Source organism: Mus pahari, chromosome 17, assembly GCF_900095145.1.
Source record: "Mus pahari chromosome 17, PAHARI_EIJ_v1.1, whole genome shotgun sequence".
Taxonomy (NCBI): domain Eukaryota; kingdom Metazoa; phylum Chordata; class Mammalia; order Rodentia; family Muridae; genus Mus; species Mus pahari.
The window spans coordinates 2,017,635-2,038,802 of record NC_034606.1 but is presented as its reverse complement, the minus strand read 5'-3'; the positions used below and the strand labels follow the sequence as shown (position 1 = coordinate 2,038,802).

Sequence of the window (21,168 nt, the reverse complement as noted above, 5' to 3'; positions counted from 1 at the left end):
TATACAGGTTAGATACAAGAGATATAGATGTTATACAGGTTATAGATACAAGAGATATAGATGTTATACAGGTTATAGATACAAGAGATATAGATGTTATACAGGTTAGATACAAGAGATGTAGATGTTATACAGGTTATAGATACAAGAGATATAGATGTTATACAGGTTAGATACAAGAGATGTAGATGTTATACAGGAGTAACAGAGGACCCGGTCACTGTGGCTTCCTTCATAAGCTATGGTTTGATGGTTAGCATTTACTCTGAGATTTGTAGCCATTGAAGATCTTAAACAGAGGAATACTGTGTTCTAGCTGGATTTAAATGAGCTGTTCTTTTTATGGAGAAGGGTTAGTAGCCACACAAGGGTAAGAGCAGGGAAAATAAACAATGAAGATATTACTCTTCAGTAGGTCAGGCAGATGGAGGGGCTTGAGCTGTGGTAGTAAAGGTATTATGAAGTTGTTGTCAGACAAGGCATGGATGGATATATTGGTTTTGTGTTCTCATTGTCCAAATGTGAAATGTGATAGAAAGACATACATAAATTTTTTGTCAATGTTTAGTTAGGATCCCTGGAAGTATGAAAGTAGAAACTGTTGTTAAGCTTAATTGTGAAGTGTTTCCTCTGTGTTCATTTCTGAAGACATCTGACCTTAAAGTGTTTTAGCTGTGGATCATTTTCCTCCCCTTCTGCTAGGAAATAGCAAAGATCTACTAGAGTCACCTCCACCTGGCTCGTAGATCTGAGCTGGGGTCTTCAGGATCATAAGGCACGTCTTGCTCAGGCTACCCCATTTCTCTCTTAGTTTGCCCACCATAATACCCTGTGCAGACATGCACTAGAGACTCTCTTAAATCAGTGCGTGAAGCTCTGAGGTTTGTTGCATTCAGGTACCACAGACACTCTTTTCTTCCTCACATCTATAAAATAGAGGAATAGGTTGATTTTTTTTTTTCTGGCCTCACATCTTTCTGAAAATGTGTTGATGACATGCATTTGGAACTATAATCATCAGCTGTTTGAAGCTAGTGCATAGGTAGGAGGGTTGTTATTTACCTTCTCTCACTGAGTGCCTTGATTGGTTTGCCTTTCTAGTACTGAACTGGGATGAATTTCACAATGCCAGGTTTGATGTGGCGTGGGAAGGATGAAGTGTTGTAAAAGAGACACATGGAACGTGAGATCTTTCTGGAAGGGTAGCTCTGAGAGCCGATATTTGGAGGCTAGTAGAGATAGGGCTGGGAGAGAGTCAAGGAAAGTTAAGGGGTGGAGAGACAGTGTTGAGTGGAAAATCTGCTCTCAGGACTGTGTCATATGTCTGTACACCTGGTGCTCTGCACTTCATTTTCATTCCATTTAGGGTTTTAAATCTTTACCTCAAAGCTTTTTCTTTTGATTATGTAGAAATTTGCTGTTTAGATTCCAAGTGTTGGTGCTTCTGCTCATCTTTCTAATAAGATATCTAGTTCAATTACAATGTGGCAGGATTCTCTAGGAAGTCAGCTTTTTAAAATCTGTTGGTGTGTGCTGTGTCTCAGGATACGGTCTTCCTTGGTATCTGAGTACTTAAATAGTATGTGCAGACTGTAAAGGACAGCTAGGTCTGAGAGGCGGTGATTGAGACCCCGTGGCTGTTGGAAGAGGAGGCTGAAGTCTAGTAACTATAACAGGGTTGTCTTTTTCATTTTTACATTTATTTCATCCTTTTGATTTCTGTACTTTTCCTCTGGTTTTTTCTTGCCTTCCTGTGAGTTTCTTAAATGTATTTTCAAGTTCCATTTTGATTTATCCATAATGTGTATGAGTTTAGCTCTTTTACCAGCTTAGGTGACATATTGAACCCTAATTTCTTTTTGTTCTCTTATTTCCTTCCATGTATTAATAATGTCTTCTACATATATTAAATTTTTGTTGAAATTATGAAAAGTAATTTCAAAAACTCAGATAAAAAGAGAGAATCTGTTGTACTGATTTAAGCTGTATTCTACTTTCCTTCCTGGATATTTCACATTTACTAATTACATATTTTTCTTTATTTAGAAAAGTGGCCACAACCTTCTTTTAGGATAGAGCTTGACGAATTTGTTAAGTTTTCTTACCTTAGAATCTTTTGATTTCTGTGCATCCATGAAGGACAATTCCGCTGTTGTAATCTGCTGGCAGTTCTCGTTCTTAACCACTTTATGCCACTCCAACACTCACGGTTTCTGCTAAGAGATCAGCCGTCATTTCACTTTCCATTTAAAGGTCTCATTTTTGTGTACATTCAAGATTGCTTTTTGCCCTCAGTCTTTGATTTTTTGAAATGTAATATGTTTTTGTGTGAATTCTATTTTTCTGTCTTGTGATTTGTACAGTCTCTGGACTCTATAGGCTAAATCTATTCTGCCAAATGTTAGAAATTTCTAGTGAAATTTTTTATTAACTAAATTTGCTCTGCAAAGTTTTGTACACATGTGTACTGCATATGACTCTTCGTGCCCCACCTCTTCTTTTTTCTCTGTTTTTATAGTTTAATGTATTTTAATAGCAAACTTACAGGAATAGCACAACATTAAAAAAAATGTATTTGCATGCAGGACAACTCAATTAGAAAAGTATAGTGAATAGATGGAATCTACTGGATGATAAAAATGCTACATACACCAGTTAGTTGCTGTCAATAAGAAATTTACTTATTTTTTAAAAAAATCCAAATGCCGGCATAGTCCAGAAAATTTTAACAGGTTTATTTATAATTGTTATAAAGTTGAACTGTTGAAATGTGTTCACTGAAACATTTTCCTTGTATGAATGCTTTACACCTTGCATTTATATTAAAAATTCACATATAAGTGAATGTGGAGAAACCGTCAATACCCAGCTCTGTCTCCTTGTATCCACTGCAGTCACTTTTTCACCCTCACCCACTTCCGCCAGCCCCTCCTGTATGCTCCTGTCCACACTCATGTCTCTTTGATTTGCTTTGTGGCCCACTGAATTTACTGAGAGCCACCTGGGCTGCCATGGGTCTAGAGCTAGGGATTGGAGTCTGATGAACTAACTCACTAGTAGTTGCAGAACTGAAGACAAGACCTGTCCCTCCCCTAGAATCCACCAGTAGCAGTAAGTAGTTAAAGGGGAGGGGTGGGGCCTGCACAGCCTGGTCTCTGCCTGTCTGCTGATTGGTCCAGTCTTGCACAGGTGTAGTGCAGGCTGCTGGATGTGTTGTAAGATTAATTGCAATGCTAGCAATTATAGTTTACAATATATAACATGCTTCTTTTCTACAACTCCAAAACCCTGAATGCTGGATGTTTTGACTTGGTCCCAGAGAAGTTCATGAGACTCTATCCGTCGTTCCCTCAGCTCTTCCATCCTTACCCCCATGTACCCAAGTCAAGTTTCCCCCTGTTGTACTTGCAGAGTAATTTATTCTGTTGTTCTGTCTTCTAGCTTACTCGTTCTTTTTTACTAGATCCTCCCTGTCTGGCTTGGCAACAAGTGCCCTTCAACTATTATTTATAGTTGTTAGTTGAAGCACTTCTGTTTCTGCTTTTAAAATATTTTAACAGCTCTATTAAAAACATCTGTTGTCTTTTGCCAATGAAGTTGTAATCTTCCTGGTTTTTGAATAGGATAAGGAATTTTTAGTTAAAAACTGGACATAAAAAGTTTTTTACTCTCCAAGTCTAATGTAAACTCTGTGCTTGAGATAGTTTTTTGACATTACACCAGTTGGGGACCAGTAGAGTTTGAACTTCGGATTCTCTGCTCAGCCTTTGTGGACACCAGTGGCAGGAGTGGCTCTTCATTGCTGGCTGGGTGGAGTCACAGTTCTGGCTCCTCATGGAGATCCATTGCTTGGTGATTGTTTTACTGTTGGATGACAGTGAAAGTCCTGCTGGGTGTGTAGACCTCCTCAGCAGGTAGCGCAAAGGGCAGCTGATTACTGCCAGGCTCCCCTGGTCCCTACATACTGGAGTGACTAGATGTCCACAGAAGAAGGCAAGTCTTCACCCCATTCTTTTTTTTTTAAACTATGAGCCATGGCAGAAGTCTTGTAGTGCACTTTTCAGTTTCATAAAGGTGGAAATGGAGGCTCTTCCTCATTACTTATGGGATGTATGGGGTAGAACTATGGGTTCTTGCCATCTGTGCATTCTGATCATTTAACTGTGTATGAGTAAAATTGTAAAATAGAGTGAAATGAAATATATTTATAACATAGATAAATATCTGCTTTTTAGGTAACAAAATAGGTAGCAACAGATGCAGTCTAGTTACTGTTGATAAAAGCCTGCCCCTGAGGTAGTTAGCTTTTATAAATCTCCCATTCCTCTGTTATCTGTTCTCAGTCTGTAAAACTGGTGAATTCTCCGAAGTTTGTGCTTCCTACAGTGAGGTTCAGAATGGGTCCTTGATACTCTTACTGTGAAAAGTGCGAATTAAATGTTCTCCAGTAACCGTGACATATACCTGCTGCTGAGAGCTGGTGGCCCGGGATTGGGATGCATGCTTGCTCTGGTTCACAAGAGCGTTTAAAGAAGGCTATGCAGTTAAAGATTGCTACATCATCTGTTTGTTTCTTTAAGAGCAACAACAACAGAACTGTTTTCCTGTATCTTTCACTAAGATAGGGATTAAAGCATTCCCAAGGTGAGATGGGGATTGCGGGAGACAGATTTCTTTCCTATTAAATTTTGCCTGAGTTCTTGCAATTTGCTGTTTCATTTTGGCCTAACCTAAAGTTATTACTTTCTTTCTATCTCCCTCTTCCTGCCAGGTTGAATTTTCAACTTACCTGCCTTAATATTTTCACTCTTAAATACTAATAAAAATCTTCCTAATATTCCTTTTCAGATTGAGAATCCACAGAAGGGAACCTTTCCTCTGACAGGCATAGGTTGTCCAGCTGAGTGTCCTCTGAGAGTGGAGCTAGATACTGTAGTGTTCAGTCCAGTAGCCACGCTCCATTCAGAGCTAGAGTACCCACTCTACCTCTTTCCTTAGATTACTTTCCAGGCGAGCAGACTGATATTTCTTGGCCTAATGAGTGATTGTGGAAGTTCCTCTAACTCAACCTTTAATAAAGTTCCTCCTGTTGTGGTGACCTTTTTTATTGCTATATCATAACTTTAATTTTGCTACAATTAACAATTGTAATGGAGATCCGGGTGTGGTGGTGCACACCTTTAATCCCAGCACTCGGAGGCAGAGGCAGGTGGATTTCTGAGTTCTAGGCCAGCCTGGTCTACAGAGTGAGTTCCAGGACAGCCAGAGCTACACAGAGAAAGCTTGTCTCGAAAAACCAAAAAAAAAAAAAAAAAAAGAAAGAAAGAAAAAAGAATTGTAATGGAGTTCAAATCCCAGCAACCACCTGGTGGCTCACAACCACCCGCAGTGAGATCTGATGTCTTCTTCTGGTGCATCTGAAGACAGCAACAGTGTACTTACTTATTTATCATAATAAATAAATCGTTGGGCTGGCGCGAGCAGGAACTGAGTGAGTGAGCAGGGCTGAGTGGAGCGAGCAGAGGTCCTACATTCAATACCCAACAGCCACATGAAGGCTCATAACCATCTGTACAGCTACAGTGTACTCACATACATCAAATAAAATAAATAAACCTTTTTAAAAAAGGAATTGTAATGGAAACTGTAATATAAATCCTGATATTCAGGATATCTGATATGTGACCCCTGTGAAAAGTTCGTTTTGACACTCCCTCCCAAAGGGGTAGAGACCCACAGGTGGAGAACCACTGTTCTAACTGGAGTCCTGTGCTTTGCTCATTCTATTGTAGAAATGCAAGGCAAGAACAAGCATTCTCCACACCTTCTTCACCTTTGCATTTCTTTCAAACCAGCATGTTACTCTGTTTTCAGAGCTGGAGTTTTACACATGGATGCTGACATCTTTTGTACACAAAGAGCATGGTCCAACTGTCTCCCTTGTGTGAAATCAGCACACTGGAGATGCAGTCAGGTGGCAATGCAGTCAGGGGCTTATTGTTTGCTCTTATTTGTAGTATTTTTAAAAAGAGGTTATTACTATATTTCCTTTAAAAATACCGTCTTTATGTGATTAAGCTTGCTACCTGTGCATTATGTTCATTCTCACAAAATAGCTCTGCTGTTCTCTGTAGGTGCTCTCTCACCTTTCTCTCCTTTGCTATGAAGACGGTCTTTTGCTCACAGATCCGTGACTTACTGTTATACTGGCATGCTCCTTGCTTCTGTGCATTACAGATCAGTTGCCTTAGCTCCGACATAGTTGTTGGTTCATTCCACTGAGATTATAAATCTATGCATGATAACTTCTCAGTGAAGCACTTTCTGCAAGCTGGGCTCTATTGAGTCTAAAGCATGAGATTTCAGGCACAAAGCTAGTTAGGCATTTTGAAGCACATTTTTTTTTTATTTTTAATTTTTATTTTTATTTATTTTATTTTATTTTATTTTATTATTTATTTATTTATTTGCTGTCTTCAGAGTACTTGTGATCAGGGAAATAAAAAAAAAATCCAAACTTAGTGATAGGTTTAGTGTGTAGTTAAGCAATATACTGTGTAGAAACAGGCATAGGCTAATCATATAATTTATGGCACTAACATTCTTCAATCAAATGGTGTTAGAGATAAGATCAATTATATGGCTCTAAAGAGTGTGTGCTGTTTGGTTGGTAGCAGGGTATTTTAAGGCTAGCCACTGCTAATCAACACTTTCTACAACAGGGGCTTATGACTTGACTTATACAAAACCTAGAGATTCTTAAGAGGATCCTCGTGGTTGGTTGAACCCAGTAAAGACTTCGAGAAAATCTACGTCTGTTACTGATTTTTCTAAAAAGTTAAAGACAGAAATGAAAGACAGTACTTTCCAGGAGACAGTTTAATAGACTTGCTTATTTGAACTGTACGCTCAATGTCCATGCTCAGTGTTTGTTTGCAAGTATGATGTGCCATTATAACCACTTTATGATAGTACTGGGTAAATAAGAGTTAGAGTAAAGCTTTTTATCCTCTGGTTTCTAATAGCTACTGCCAGGTGAACCTTATATGTTAAGATTATCAGAAGATAAGACTGCGGCTTATTGGCTCAAAGTTCAAAGGAGAAGCATTAGCTCAAGGACATAAATCATTGGGCCTGTTATCTGCTAATTTGTAACAGAACAGTGGGGACAGTGTTTATCTGGACAATCTCCTATCTACCTGCAGCCAAGGTTAAGGTCAGCTCTCTCTTCTCTGAACTGTTCTCAGAGAAGAGGTTGGAATGTATTGTTTTCACTCTGGTTTGAAGGAACAGGTGATTCCCTCCCTCTCTTTTCTGAAGCTGCTATTTATTTTGTCCATTCTTGAAGCTTCACTGGAGTCCAGTATTACTATGGAGCCATCAGAGATGAACCAAGTTAGAGATAGACCTTCATGTTGTTTGTTCCATATGTTCATTAATTTTTCTCTACAAATTGACTGTGCGCTCTGTGGGTTTTAGGTATATATAGTATTTTAAAATTTGTAATAGTAAAACTTATGAAGTCACATACTTGAAGGGCCCAATGAGTAAAGTAGATGATTGACTGACCAAGTGACATCCTGGTTTAAGTCAGCCTAAGTCTAAGATACTCTTACCTTATAGGTAAGCTTGACATTGTCTAAACAAGTCAACAGAATACAACAGAACAAAGTGATTGCACTGTTACTGCTTGGTCAGCAACCTATTGTTACTTTCAGAAGTTGATCACTTCTGGATCACTGTATCAGCTGACTCTACAGAAAATGACTGTAGAAATATCTGATTATATGTGTTTGCTTTGCTTTGCAATCCTGGCTACACTCATGTGTATGAGCATTTTACCTGCCTGTATGTATGTTCACCATGCATGTCTGGTATCCACATAGTCAAAAAAGAGCACCAGAGTGCCTAGAACTGGAGTTAGACAGTTGTGAGTCACCACGTGGGTGCTGGGGATTGAACATTGGTCCTGGGCAAGAATTAAATTCTAGGCCCCCTGTGAAGGCCAAGTTTTAACCATTTCCAGTTCTGTTGAGTCTTCTCTCTCTTTTTCTCCATCTCCTCTCTTCCCAGCTCTCCTGTTGGGTTCCAAGTGCTGCATGTTTGTGTCTGATTGCCTTTTTCTGTGGGTAGTGATGAGTATCTGTCCTGTGTTTGTTAGCTAATTTTGTTTCTTCTTTGAAGAAATGCTTAAGACCTTCACCTGTTTTAAACTTGAGTTGTATTTTTGACAGCTGAGATGTAGGGATCTTCTTTGCTGTCTAGCTTGCTATTGTTCTGTGAAATTCCCTATTCTAGGTTTTACCATTTTTGCTCTTGTGGTCATGCCCATTGAGGAACAGAGCCATATGTATCCATGAAGTTCACCTTACTTTTATTGCCTGAACTTTGGTTCCAGACAAGAAGTCATTGTCAAATTCCTGTCATGACATTTTTCTCATGTGTTTCCTTCTTCGAGGTTTGTGGTTTAGCTCTCGGGTGTCTTTGATAATTTTGTATTTCGCTGTACCATGAGCTGCACTTCTTTTGCAGCCTAGCCTATGCTGTTGGCTGAGAAAACTTTGATTTGGCTATTCTCTCATATTTGGTTGAGTGGACTTCAGCTTAGTAATTGTGACAGTTGGCATTCTAGTAAGTCTAGGTAACCTTATATAGCCTTAAAGCTTGCTCATGCTCTCTGCCCCTCTGAGGAAGCAGAGGGGAGGACTGGGATCCATTTGCTGACAGTGGGACCATTTGTCATGTTTCACATCTCCTTAGGTGTTTGTTTACATTTAATAATCATATTTGCTTGTTGAAACTTGGAAGCATTCTGATGCTTTTCTGATGATTTAAATGACAGCTCTGTTGTACATCTGAAATTTCACTTATAACTCTCTAGACTTTAGGTTATTTTTCTGTAAAATGAACAGATTGAAGTAAATATCTTCTACTATGATTTCAAGCCAATTATACATAATTTTTGCCAATTAATAAAAAATCAGAAAAATTCAGTGTACAATAGAAGCTCTGTCTTATGCAATTAATAAAATTGATACGGAAAAATGTTCTGTGTATAACTTTATAGTTGAGATCTTTTCTCTATATATGAATAGAAGTTTTAGCTGTAAACAATATTCTAATCCTTTTAATGATAAAAATTTAATTTCTAAATGTTATTATACTTTATACTATGACTACCCCTGTCTATTTATGCATTAAAGAGAATGAACATGGCTTAATGTACATTAAGTTTGCATACAGAAGAGGCCCATCTAGAGTCAGGTGAAAAGATGCCTTTCCAAAGGGAACGAATTCTCAGATCTAGGAAGGAAGAGTTAGGGCGCCTCCTCTGAGATCCTCAAACCTAAGCAGTGAGACTGGGGCGCCTCCTCTGAGCCTCTCAGACTTAAGCAGTGAGACTGGGGCGCCTCCTCTGAGATCCTCAAACCTAAGCAGTGAGACTGGGGCGCCTCCTCTGAGCCTCTCAGACTTAAGCAGTGAGACTGGGGCGCCTCCTCTGAGATCCTCAAACCTAAGCAGTGAGACTGGGGCGCCTCCTCTGAGCCTCTCAGACCTAAGCACTGAGACTGGGGCGCCTCCTCTGAGCCTCTCTGTCTAAGGGTCCATGATTGTGTGCTTACTGCTGTTAAAAGGCCTTTGGTTTGCCCCTCACCTGTGGTGTTAATTGTATATTTCTATAAATTTACTTATTAGTAGGTACATAAAATTACCTATGAGTCGTCATTATGTGTTCTAATTCATTTTATTTCATAAAATTTCTGTTACCGCTGTGTCTCTTCACTTTTAATAGCATGTATGAGTAAAAATGTTAATATTTATTGAGTATATTATGTTTGTTTCAGTTTGGTTGTTTTTTCACATGGAACTTGGAGAGATGTTTACCACAGGCTGTGAGATGGAGGGTTGCTTTTATACTTTTCAAATTTGAACTATCAGAATGTATTATCATAGCTATGGATATTTAGCACTTAACTTATTTCTGGTAAATTGAAGTGGTATATTCAAACTTTTTTCATTTAGAACCTTCATCATCTGGTATTTAAGAACAGTAGTAATTTTGTTTATGCTTAAATAGTTTGGGTTACACATGCAGATTAGCCTGCTGCTGGCCTTTTCTAACTACAATACTTAACATAAAACAAATATTCAATAAATCTGGCAATACAAGATTTGGAAACATATCTTTGACAGTTAATGTCTTTGGCAAAAAGTCTATGAATGTGATAGTCTTCTTTGTGATAGATTCAAAAACCAAATATAAACTAAGAAACAATGTGCTAGGTGAGCTGCAGTTCAAATAGAGGGATCTCATGGGGAGTGATTCCACTCACAGCAGACAGATTTGGCTCCCGAATTGCAGTCTCACTGGAACTCTGATAAGAAAATAGAGATGTGTTTATGTGGTTGTCCTCTTGTGTTTCTCACTGTGTCTTCTGGATGTTTCGTTTACACTAGGCTATTTTTATGATCCCTACAAACCCACCACCAACATTCAGGAAACCTGAGCTTTGGTCTGATGACTTCACTGACTTTGTGAAGAAGTGCTTGGTGAAGAGTCCTGAGCAGAGAGCCACTGCAACACAGCTGTTACAGGTCAGTGCACATAAGGAGGGCGACCTCCTCCTCCTCCTCCTCCAAGATTCCTGAAGCTACTGAGTCTCAGGACTGCCTAAAGATTGAAAACATGGAGTTGGGATGTTCTCATGTCCCTTGTCTTGTGAGCTCTTGCTGTGGGTTTATCTCCCAGTGGTTTCCTTGTGCTTCTATTTTTTTGTTTTTTGGTTTTTTTTTTTTTTTTTTGGTTTTTCGAGACAGGGTTTCTCTGTGTAGTCCTGGCTGTCCTGGAATTCACTCTGTAGACCAGGCTGGCCTCAAACTCAGAGATCTGCCTGCCTCTGCCTCCCAAGTGCTGGGACTACAGGCATGCGCCACCACTGCCCGGCTTCCTTGTGCTTCTTAATTCAGCATTGTCCCTTGACTTCTGGCTCCACTCTAATGTATATAAATCCAAGATCCCTGAAAAGATTATTACATGTTATAAATGCTAGTTATAAGGTTGCCTGAGTGATGTATTTTATCCGTACTGTAAATAAACTGTATCTAAAAAACCAAGAGGCTTTTAAAAATATCTGTGGATTTTAAAGCAAAAAGAAATAACTTAATACTTATAATAGAAAAACAAGTTTGTGAAACTTTTTCTTCTTAACAGAATTGCGTCAGAACTCTCAACTAATAAGTATGCTGCACCATATGCATGTAGGTATATCTACAGTGTGCCTCACCGACTCTCTCACAGTATGTCTACAGTGTACCTCAGTGTGTTTTAAAATAACAAATAATTTTCAGATGCTTCTTACTGTTAAATAGTAAAAGAATTCAAGTCACAGTTCTTGTTAAAAAAAGAAAAAAACTTCTTGAAAATAAAGTAAAATTCATTGAAGGCTCCATGAAACAGTCTGTAATGCTTTTCTTAATTAATTAGTTAATTTATTTACATTCCAGCAGTTGCCCTCCTTCCCAGTACCCTCCCCACAGTGCCTCACCCCATTCTCCCTCCCTCTTGCCTCCAAATGGGTGTTCTCCTCTGCCCCCCTTCAGTTTATTTGAGTTTTGAGTCATGCATAGATAGAATTTCAAAACTTAATTTGTTGATAATTAAGATGGCAAATTTGGGCCAGTGAGCATGTAGGGCACTGAAGTGAGGTAGCTCTCAGCTTGTAGGACATTGCAGTGAGATAGCTCTGAGCATGGATGGGCACTTGCTGCTAAGTCTAACACCCTTCTCTGACCTGGGTGTGTGTGCTCTGGCGCACCCATGCACATAGCCTCCCCTGCACATAAAAAATTAAGGGGCCCAATGAGATGGTTGGCCCAAGGACTTGAGTTCAGTCCCCAAGACCCACATAGTAAAAAATAAAAAATGAAAAATAGTTGGCTAAAGCATTTATTTTTAAAGGTTATCAATCTTCCAGGAAAATACTAAGCAAACAAATCAAGAGCTTCTTGATGTCATTATTATACTGAACATGTAAGTGATTGATTCATACATAAGAGACACAGAAGGAAGAAAGATCTGAAAAAAAAAGGCAAAACAAACAAAGCCATAATATCTGATGGTGAAAAGTAGTTTGTCTGGAGACCGATGTATGTATGTATGTATGTATGTATGTATGTATGTATTTATCCATTCATTCATTTGGTCATTATTTCTAGCTTTTTTCCCCCCTATGGTAAAAATCTTTTTAAGTTAGAAAGGATAGAAGCACTTAAAATATATCAATATATTTCCTTAATTTTGTGGAGGTTATTAGAGCCCAGAAAAATTAAATGACACACTGAAGATCACATAGTAAACCAGTGATTATTCTACATAGATTTCATTTGTCCAAGTCCCATTCTTTTAAAAATATTTTAATTAAATTTATTTATTTATGTCAGGATGAGTACAGACAACTCACAGGGACTATGTGGTTTTTTTGCTTTAGACTCAGATCTTTAGGATCGACAGCAAGCACCTTTACCTACTAAGCCATACTGCCAGGCCTAAGCCCTACTCTCTATTGTTTTCAACTTTCCACATGAATGGTAGAGTAACCGTTATTTATGGCAACAGTATTTGATTATTTGATTATGTAATTTGATCCTGGAGTATCAGTGCCCATGGTGTGTGACTTATTCTTACCAGTTCCAGTAAGATATAGAAGTAACTTTAGCCTCTTTTCTGACTCACCGCTAGATTATAATTGCCTTAAATATTTTGTCTTTGTAGTTGAGAACTACATTAGTTCTATAATATTTGATCTAAATATAAACCTTAATTGAAGAAAGTCAAGAGAAGGGAAAGTTATTGTATTTATCCTATTTTTGTCCTTTCTGTTATTTATCTTCCTGATGCCTAAAAGTTCTTTACATCATTTTCCTTGTACTTTTAGAAGTTTGTGGTAATTTTCTTCCTAATATTTTGGGTTGGCAGTTCATTTTCTTATATCACTTGAGGATACATAGTTGTGACCTCACTTGTTTCTGTTGGAGGGATCATGGAGACTGGCTAGCTATTCTCTCACCTATTTTTCCACCTGCCTATTTATGTATCCATTCATCCAGTGTGTGTGTGTGTGTGTGTGTGTGTGTGTGTCTGTCTGTCTGTCTGTCTGTCTGTCTGTCTGTCTGTCTGTATCTGTTGGTCAGTCCGTCCATCCATCCATCCATCCATCCATCCATCCATCCATCCCTTTCTTCAGTGTCAAAGAAGATCAAGAGCTTGGTTTCTTCCGGTTACCTATATTGACACTGTGGGGATGGCCATTTAATACTCAGTATCATATGGAACGTGATGATAATTCAGACCTTCCACAGTAGCCTTTCTCCAACCTAAGTCTAGGCTTTCACATGGTCGTTGCTGACACTTTCCATTTGAGGAGGGAGGGGATTCTTTACTTTGTTGAGATGAATCTCCTATGTTAGCAGTTGATTGTTTCATCTCAGTAGAAACCTGGACAATTGAGTGAGGCCGAAGTCTAGACTTCTCATCAGCTGTTGCTAGTAATGTGCCACGGTGTTCTTGGTTCTCGCCTCTACTGCAGCTGTCCTCAACCTGTGCATCACCCCATTGGGAGTTGAATAACCCTTTCACAGGGGTTGCCTGAGATCATTGTGCATATCAGATATTTACATTACGATTCATAACAGCAAAATGCAGTCGTGAAGTAGCAATGAAAATAATTTTATGGTTGGGGTCATCAGAGCATGAAGGTCATTATTACAAGGCATTAGGAAGGTTGAGAATTGCTGCTCTGGTAGAATGGTTACTGCCTAAAAGTTTTCTATCTATCTGTCCTCTGGCTGTTTGGCTTAAGAGACCACAGTTTTGTAGAGACCTTAAACTTTGTGACAGTTGTTATTTGTGGTATACCAAGTAGGTGGGAAGAATCTTACAAAGCCCCACCCCTAGATTAATAGGGAGTTAATGACTGCTGACAGAGGGAGGACCAGTATTTTCCAGGGATAAACCCCAATAACTTATCCAACCCCCCCGTGGTCAGCCCTAAGTAGATATACATGTGTGAACAACAGTGATTGAACTCAATGTGTGTGTGTGTGTGTGTGTGTCTGTGTATCAGTACATATCAGCTATAACTCTGCAGGTTGTGTGTGTGTGTGTGTGTGTGTGTGTGTGTGTGTGAGTAATAATGAACTCTGCAGGTTTGTGTGTGTATATCAGTAGTAACAAACTCTTCAGCTTTTGTTTGTGTATGTGTGTATCAGTAATAATTAAATGTGTGTGCGTGTCAGGCCATAAAATTGAAAACAATTGGGAGTATGAGATAATTAGAGGTTGGGTGGGAGAAATGATGTAAATATAGTACTTATACGAAATTCTCAAAAAATAAATATTTTACAAAATATGATAGATTGCTTTAAAGGTAATTTCTGTTTTGTTTTATTAGTGTTGTTCTTTTTAAAAATTATTAGGTAGTTCTCTCTCTGTCTCTGTCACTCTCTTTTTTTTTTAGAATTTTTTTTTTATGTATGTGAGTACACTGTAGCTGTCTTCAGACACACCAGAAGAGGGCATCAGATGGCTGTGCTCAGTCCGATGCTTGGCAGTGTGCATCTGTATCTGTATTGGTCCAGCTCTTGCAAAGCCTCTCAGGGACAGCTGTACAGGGCTCCTGTCAGTAAGCACTTCTTGGCATCAGCAATAATGTCTGGGTTTGGTGTCAGCTGATGGCATGGATCCCTAGGTGGGGCAGTCTCTGCATGGCCTTTCCTTCAGTTTCTGTTCCACTCTTTGTCCCTTCATTTCCTTTCGACAGGAAGAATTCTGGATTAATATTTTTGAGGTAGGTGGGTAGCCCCATCCCTCAACTGGGGGCCATGCCTATCCACTGGATATGGTCTCTACAGGTTCTGTCTCCCCTTTGTTGAGTATTTTGACTAAAGTCCTCCCTGTTGGGTCCTGGGGACCTCTTGGGTCCTTGGCATCTGGGACTTTCTAGTGGCTACTCCAATTCCCCATTCACCACTGCTACACATCTACTTTCAAATTCCTGACCTTTTGTACTTCTCCCCCATCTCCTCCCATATCTGAACTAGCCCCCCTTTCCCTCCCCCTCTTCTTTCCCTCCCAGATCTCTCTCTCCCTCTACTTCCCAAAGATTATTCTCTTCCCCTTCTCTCTCTCTCTCTCTCTCTCTCTCTCTCTCTCTCTCTCTCCCTGAGTGTGTGTGTATGTGTGAGAGAGAGAGAGACATAGTATCTCTTTTTATAGCATCTAGATCATCCTTGAACTTAAGATGTCCCTGCCTTAGCTTTCTGACTACTAGGATTGCAGGAATGCCTCCATGCATAGCCTGACAACTTTTTTTCATTGGTCACAGTTGTATCTGGAGCTGTTATTCAGAGAAAGCAGGAATACATGTGGAATTAGATAAATTAGGTTCAGAATATTTAGCTCTAACTAGAGCACTGTAGATAATTTATAGTAAATGATAAAAAATTAAAATACACTTTGGAACTGAGATATTACTATAGCTTAAAATATTGGCTTTGTTTTCCCTGAGAAGATAACAATATATAGTCCTGGTTGAGATTTTTATATCTTTTTTTTCTTTTTTTGAAGGCTGTAATTCTATTGGTTCTGTTTTTATAGTTCTGATCAGTTAGTTCCATTCACACAGCTTGAATGTCCCCACCTAAGATGCTGGGGACCAAAAGTGTTGAGTTCTTCTATATTGGATTTGAATATATATGTACACTTGAGCATCTCTTAATCAGAGAATCTGAAGTCCAAAGGATTGCAGAATCTGAATGTGTTATTGATTTACAATTTACAATGGAATTTATTAATACAATGGCAAGCTACAGGCATGAAGGGTCTGAGCTATGCTGTTTAATTCTCCGTCTGTTCTACTTCCTTTTGCTTATGTGTTCATGGCCTCTTTGACTAATATTTTGTTGCCACCAAATCTTTCTCCTTTCCCCATCTAATTTATATTTCCTCTCAATTTTGGGGAATTGTCTAGCTCAGACCCTTAATAATTCATACCTGTATCTTGCCATTGTTTTTTATTAATAAATTCCATTGTAAATTGTAAATTAATGGTATCAACATTTTTCCTATATGTTATTCTCTAATTTGTTTATTAAGGATGGTCTCATGTAAAATCCAGGCTTTTCATATTAAACACTTGGCTCAGTTGCCTTGCTGTTAACTCAATCTTTGGCTCAGAGGACATTGGACAGTATTGTTAACTAGACGATGCAGATTATTCCACTAAGTTCTCACCATACATTTTGTCTTTGTATCTTTTTCATTCTCTTCATACTGTGAATTGCTTGTCATTCTGTGAGGCAGGTAGGGGGCTGCTGGAGACAGCCCCTGGGACCTGGCATATGTCGAGATTGCAATCTACAGCAAAGCACATTCCCAGCTTATTCTGTTTCTGCTTTTCTCTTTTACATGGATATTGTGCTAAACCATCACCAATATAACTTGTATGGCAAACTATAACTTTAAACTACGTATTTGTCTTCCTAATTTTGGGTAATAAATTCCTCAAGGGCAGTGCACATTTGTTTACCATAGGGTTTCTTCCTTTTTTGAGTGGTCCTTCTACTTTTGTTTATTCTCTTTGGGCACTCTTTTTTATCTTGTAGTTTTTGAAAGTTGTATCATAAATATCCTATAGCACAGAAGGAAGAGGGCATGGAGAAGTATATGCTCAGGACTTTATGGGCCCTATGCCAGGAATGGCACATAGCAGTGGAGTTCACATTCACAGGGAAAACTGAGTTATGAGCGAGTACTGATAACCAGCTGAAAGGGAAGTGAGGGCTCTGGGCTTTCTTCCCTTAGTAGTTAGCTCAGTGTACAGGAGGCCTCTTTTGATGGATGACTAGGAGCCTTGAGGATTTGTCAATAGAGTGTGCTTTATCTGATGGTGACGTTAACTATCCTAAAGAATTAATTAGGACTTTCAAATGACGGTAAGATTCTTACTCATAGTTATTTTCCCCCTTACTTGATATTTTTATTTAATAGTTTTATCAAATAGTTTGTTTACCATGTTAAAGCCCCTTCTAGGTGTCTAATTTTTCATCATTAGATTTTTTTGTCTGAATATATTTTTGTGTTCTATTAGACTTTATTAAAATACACAGGGCTTCTTTCCTCTGCTTATATATACTAGCAAATAATTATGAACATTGTATTTTGAAGCTAGATTATTGTCTCAAAATAAGTTTATTTGTGCCATATATTTCTCCTCTACTGTCTCTCGTGCTGTGCTCATCAGTGAGATTTAGGTCCACTCAGGCTGATGATGGGAAAGGCATTTGCTGCCAGGTATGATGACCTCAGTTCAGTCCTTGGGACCCACATAATGGAAGGAAAGAGCTGACTCCTACTAGTTGTCCCCTAAACACAGACACACACGCGTACACTTTTAAAGTGTAGTTTAAAAGTAAACTTAAAAGGCTATCCTTTTACTTATCAGAAGTACAAGATATAAAATAATAGAGAACTTAATCATTTCTAGATCAGGGAAGTAAAGAAAAAAACAAGACTCAACTGAAGCAGTAGTTTGGCAGGTAGTTCTCTGTCTCGTTGGAAGTGAGTAAACACATCCAGACACAGTAGGATGCAGTGAGGTGGAAGGAAGGAGGCTGCCCCCTTTGTTTGCCCATCAGATTACTACGACTCATTTAATTCTTCAAGTGTTAAAGTAAGTTTACTTTTACTTGTAATCATTAATCATCTTTAAATATTTGAAATACTTTTACCACCTAATGCCCACTTTTAACAATTATATCTTTAAGATTATAATCTTTAAGATTATATTTTTGTATGTATGCTTGGAATGTTTTTGAAAATAAGTGAACTTAAAAGCATTTTTCCTAAAGCAAACAAAATGCTATTTTCTTAATCAATATATTAGTTGTAAGTAAAATCATTATTGTAGTGTATGACCCTAGTTAGAAGTTATGGGTGTTTTAATATTGTTGTTTATAAACCAGAAAAATATGATTTTATACCGTTTAACTCTGTCTTTTTAGCATCCTTTTATCAAGAATGCAAAACCTGTGTCAATATTAAGAGACCTGATCACAGAAGCCATGGAAATCAAAGCCAAACGGCATGAAGAACAGCAACGAGAGCTAGAGGAGGAGGAAGAAAACTCGGTTCGTAATTAATCTCAGGAGGGTGATACTTTAAATCATCTGGGTCATTTTTGAGTAATTTTATTTTGTTCCTTAAAATCTTTTAAGGATAGTTTTTGCTAATTTGATACACAAATGATGTTCAAATATTTCCTTTACTCTCCTTTCTGGTGTGAACCAGTGATTGGTGGAAACATAGGGTTGATTCAGAGGAGTTTATAGGCACTTCACACCTTGAATTTTTGTCACATTTTCATGATACTTTGAGTGGAGATGGGGTGGTTCCTTGCCATGTCTTTCTTTCCTTTACATTTGTTCTGATTCCCTGATTGTACATTTTGGCCTACATATAATATAGTGGTATTTGAGAGCAGTACTAAATGTCCTCTTGGATCTCTATGCAGAAAGCAGACTAGTAGAGTAATAAATTCTTCTGTGAAGGACTTTGGACTTGATTGCTCTGGGGCCAGGATTTTCTTGCTTCTTCTGGCTTTTCTTCGGGAAAGCTTCAGTTCTGGATATGTTAAAGGGCATTTTAGGAAGCTGCCCTCACCTGTTCTCTAACTCTAAATCTTTTTGTTAGCTTACAGTTTCTGTCTTGCTGTTGTCTCTTGCCCCATGTTTCCTCATTGTCTGCATGTGTCTCTCCTTATCATGTCTTTACAGTTTAGAGAAGGTTGAGTATAAATCCACATGTTGCTTTTTTTTTAACCCCCAAAGATGGGAGGAGAAAGACAAATGACCCAAATCAGCATAGCCAAATTAACTGAAGTAAGCATTTTTTCTTCATGTGCATGCACAGGCTCCCTCCCCGTAAGGTCATCATTGGATGTGAGGAAGATAAGACTTTTATAGTTCAGAAGTAGGGGATTTCCAAGTGGGGGCATTTGGTGGGGAAATAGATGGGATTACAGGAGCTGGGCATGAGCATGGCAGGCTAGTCTCCCTGAAGAAAAGAAATTGTTGCAAGGTGGGCATCACAAGGGAGCCATAGGTGGTCATAGGTGGTCATAGAAACAAAGACATGATTTCCATTCCTCGAACAGGCAATACAGAACCATTTTTAGGTAAGGTCTTTGAAAAATAGAGGTTTGAGGAATGAATCAGGAATGAATCTAGTTTGTCTTAATCACAGATGGCTTCAAGCCTAAGATTGGGCAGGCTGGTTCTTCAGCTCCTAACATTTTAATGGATGTGCTTGCCAGTTATTTTTTTTTTTTTTTTTAGATATTTTAAGTTTTAAATAGTAAACTTATAATATGATAATACTTAATACCTCTTTATAAATAAGTCTATAGAAAACTTTGTTTATTTCAATGATTAAAACATTTTTGAGTGAGTTTTGTGGAAGCCCCTCTGCTCAACCAGAGGCCACACTGGCCACCAGAACTCTAGGTAGGCCTCCTGCCCATTGACTGTCCGTACTTAGTGCCTACTCCCAGGTGCTCCCCTCCTCCCTGTCAGCATATCCCAGCCCCCAGTTCTGGTGAAAGACCCCCATCTGGGCAGAAACTCCCTGCTCCACCAGAGGCCACTCCATTGATATGGAGCACAGGGAGCACTCCTCCATTGACATGGAGCACAGGGAGCACTCCATTGCTAGTGGGAGTGCATATGTGTACCCACCATGGAAGTCAATATGGAAATTTCTCAGAAAATTGGGAATTGATCTACCTCAAGAGCCAGGTATTCCACTTTTGGGCACATACCAAAGGATGTTCCATCCTAACCCAAGGACTTGCTCCACTATGTTCATAACAGCTTTATTTATAATAGCCAGAAACTAGAAACAACCCAGACGTCCCTCAAAAGGAGAATGGATAAAGAAAATGTGGTACATTTACACTTTGGAGTATGACTCAGCTGTTAAAAATAATGACACCATGAAAAGTGCATGCAAGTGGATGGAACTAGAAAAAAAAAATCATTGTGGGTGAGATACCCAGATCTAGAAAGACAAACATGATATGTATACACTTTTAAGTTGATATTAACTGTTAAGTAAAGGATAAATGTGATACACTCCACCAACCCAACAGAAGCTAAGTAAGCAGGAGGGCTCAAGTAGGTAACACATGGATCTACTTTTAGGAAATAAAGTAGACTTTGCTAGTGGACAGTGGTGTATGAGGATGGGAACAGGGGAAATAGGTGGGGAGTGAGCAGAAGGAGGGAGAGAGTATTGGCAGAGAAGTAAGGAGTTGAGAGACGTATAATGAGTGATATAGAACCCTAGTATAGTGGATTCTCCCTCAAACCTATGAGAGTGACCCTAGCGAAGACTCCTAGTAATGAGGATATGGATTCTGAACTAGCAGTCTTCTATAAACTAGCAAAGGCTCCTAGTAATGGGGATATGGATTCTGAACTAGCAGTCTTCTATAAACTAGNAGCAGTCTTCTATAAACTAGCAAAGGCTCCTAGTAATGGGGATATGGATTCTGAACTAGCAGTCTTCTATAAACTAGCAAAGGCTCCTAGTAATGAGGATATGGATTCTGAATTAGCCATCTTTTATAAACTAGCAAAGGCTCCTAGTAATGGGGATATGGATTCTGAACTAGCCATCTTTTATAAACTAGCAAAGGCTCCTAGCAGTGGTACTAGGACATCAGCCCAGCCACAGAACCTTTGACCTGTACTCTATCCTCCCTGCAAAATATGCTAGGGAATGGGGGGTTCAGAATTTGTCTATGTGGTCAACCAATGACTGGTCCAACTTGTGGTCCACCCCAAGAGAGGGAGCTCACATCTGACACTGCCTGGACAGTCAGGAACCAGAGACTGGGCAGTCCAGATAACTAGGATAGAACCCAGACACAGCTGGCAAAAGTAAATAAATAAATGAAGTCAAGGAAATGGTTCCTTGTAACTTTTTTTTTTTATTTCATTTTTAATGATGGTTCTCAAACGTTTTAACTTCCTTTTTAGTCCACCACCCACCAGAGGTAGTGGGATGTCGGCGCTATCTTGTAACGGCGACATGTGAGGCGGCGCCCCACA

At 38.9% G+C, this 21,168-nt stretch overlaps 1 protein-coding gene across 1 annotated transcript in view; it reads left to right on the top strand.

Annotated features, from left to right (window-relative positions):
- Positions 1-21,168, top strand: part of Stk3 (serine/threonine kinase 3) — a 246,765-nt gene that overhangs the window by 134,131 nt on the left and 91,466 nt on the right. Inside the window, exons 7-8 of the mRNA XM_021216579.2 lie at positions 10,459-10,596; positions 18,061-18,186. Coding sequence (XP_021072238.1) covers positions 10,459-10,596; positions 18,061-18,186 — 264 coding nt within the window. The remainder of the gene's footprint in view (positions 1-10,458; positions 10,597-18,060; positions 18,187-21,168) is intronic.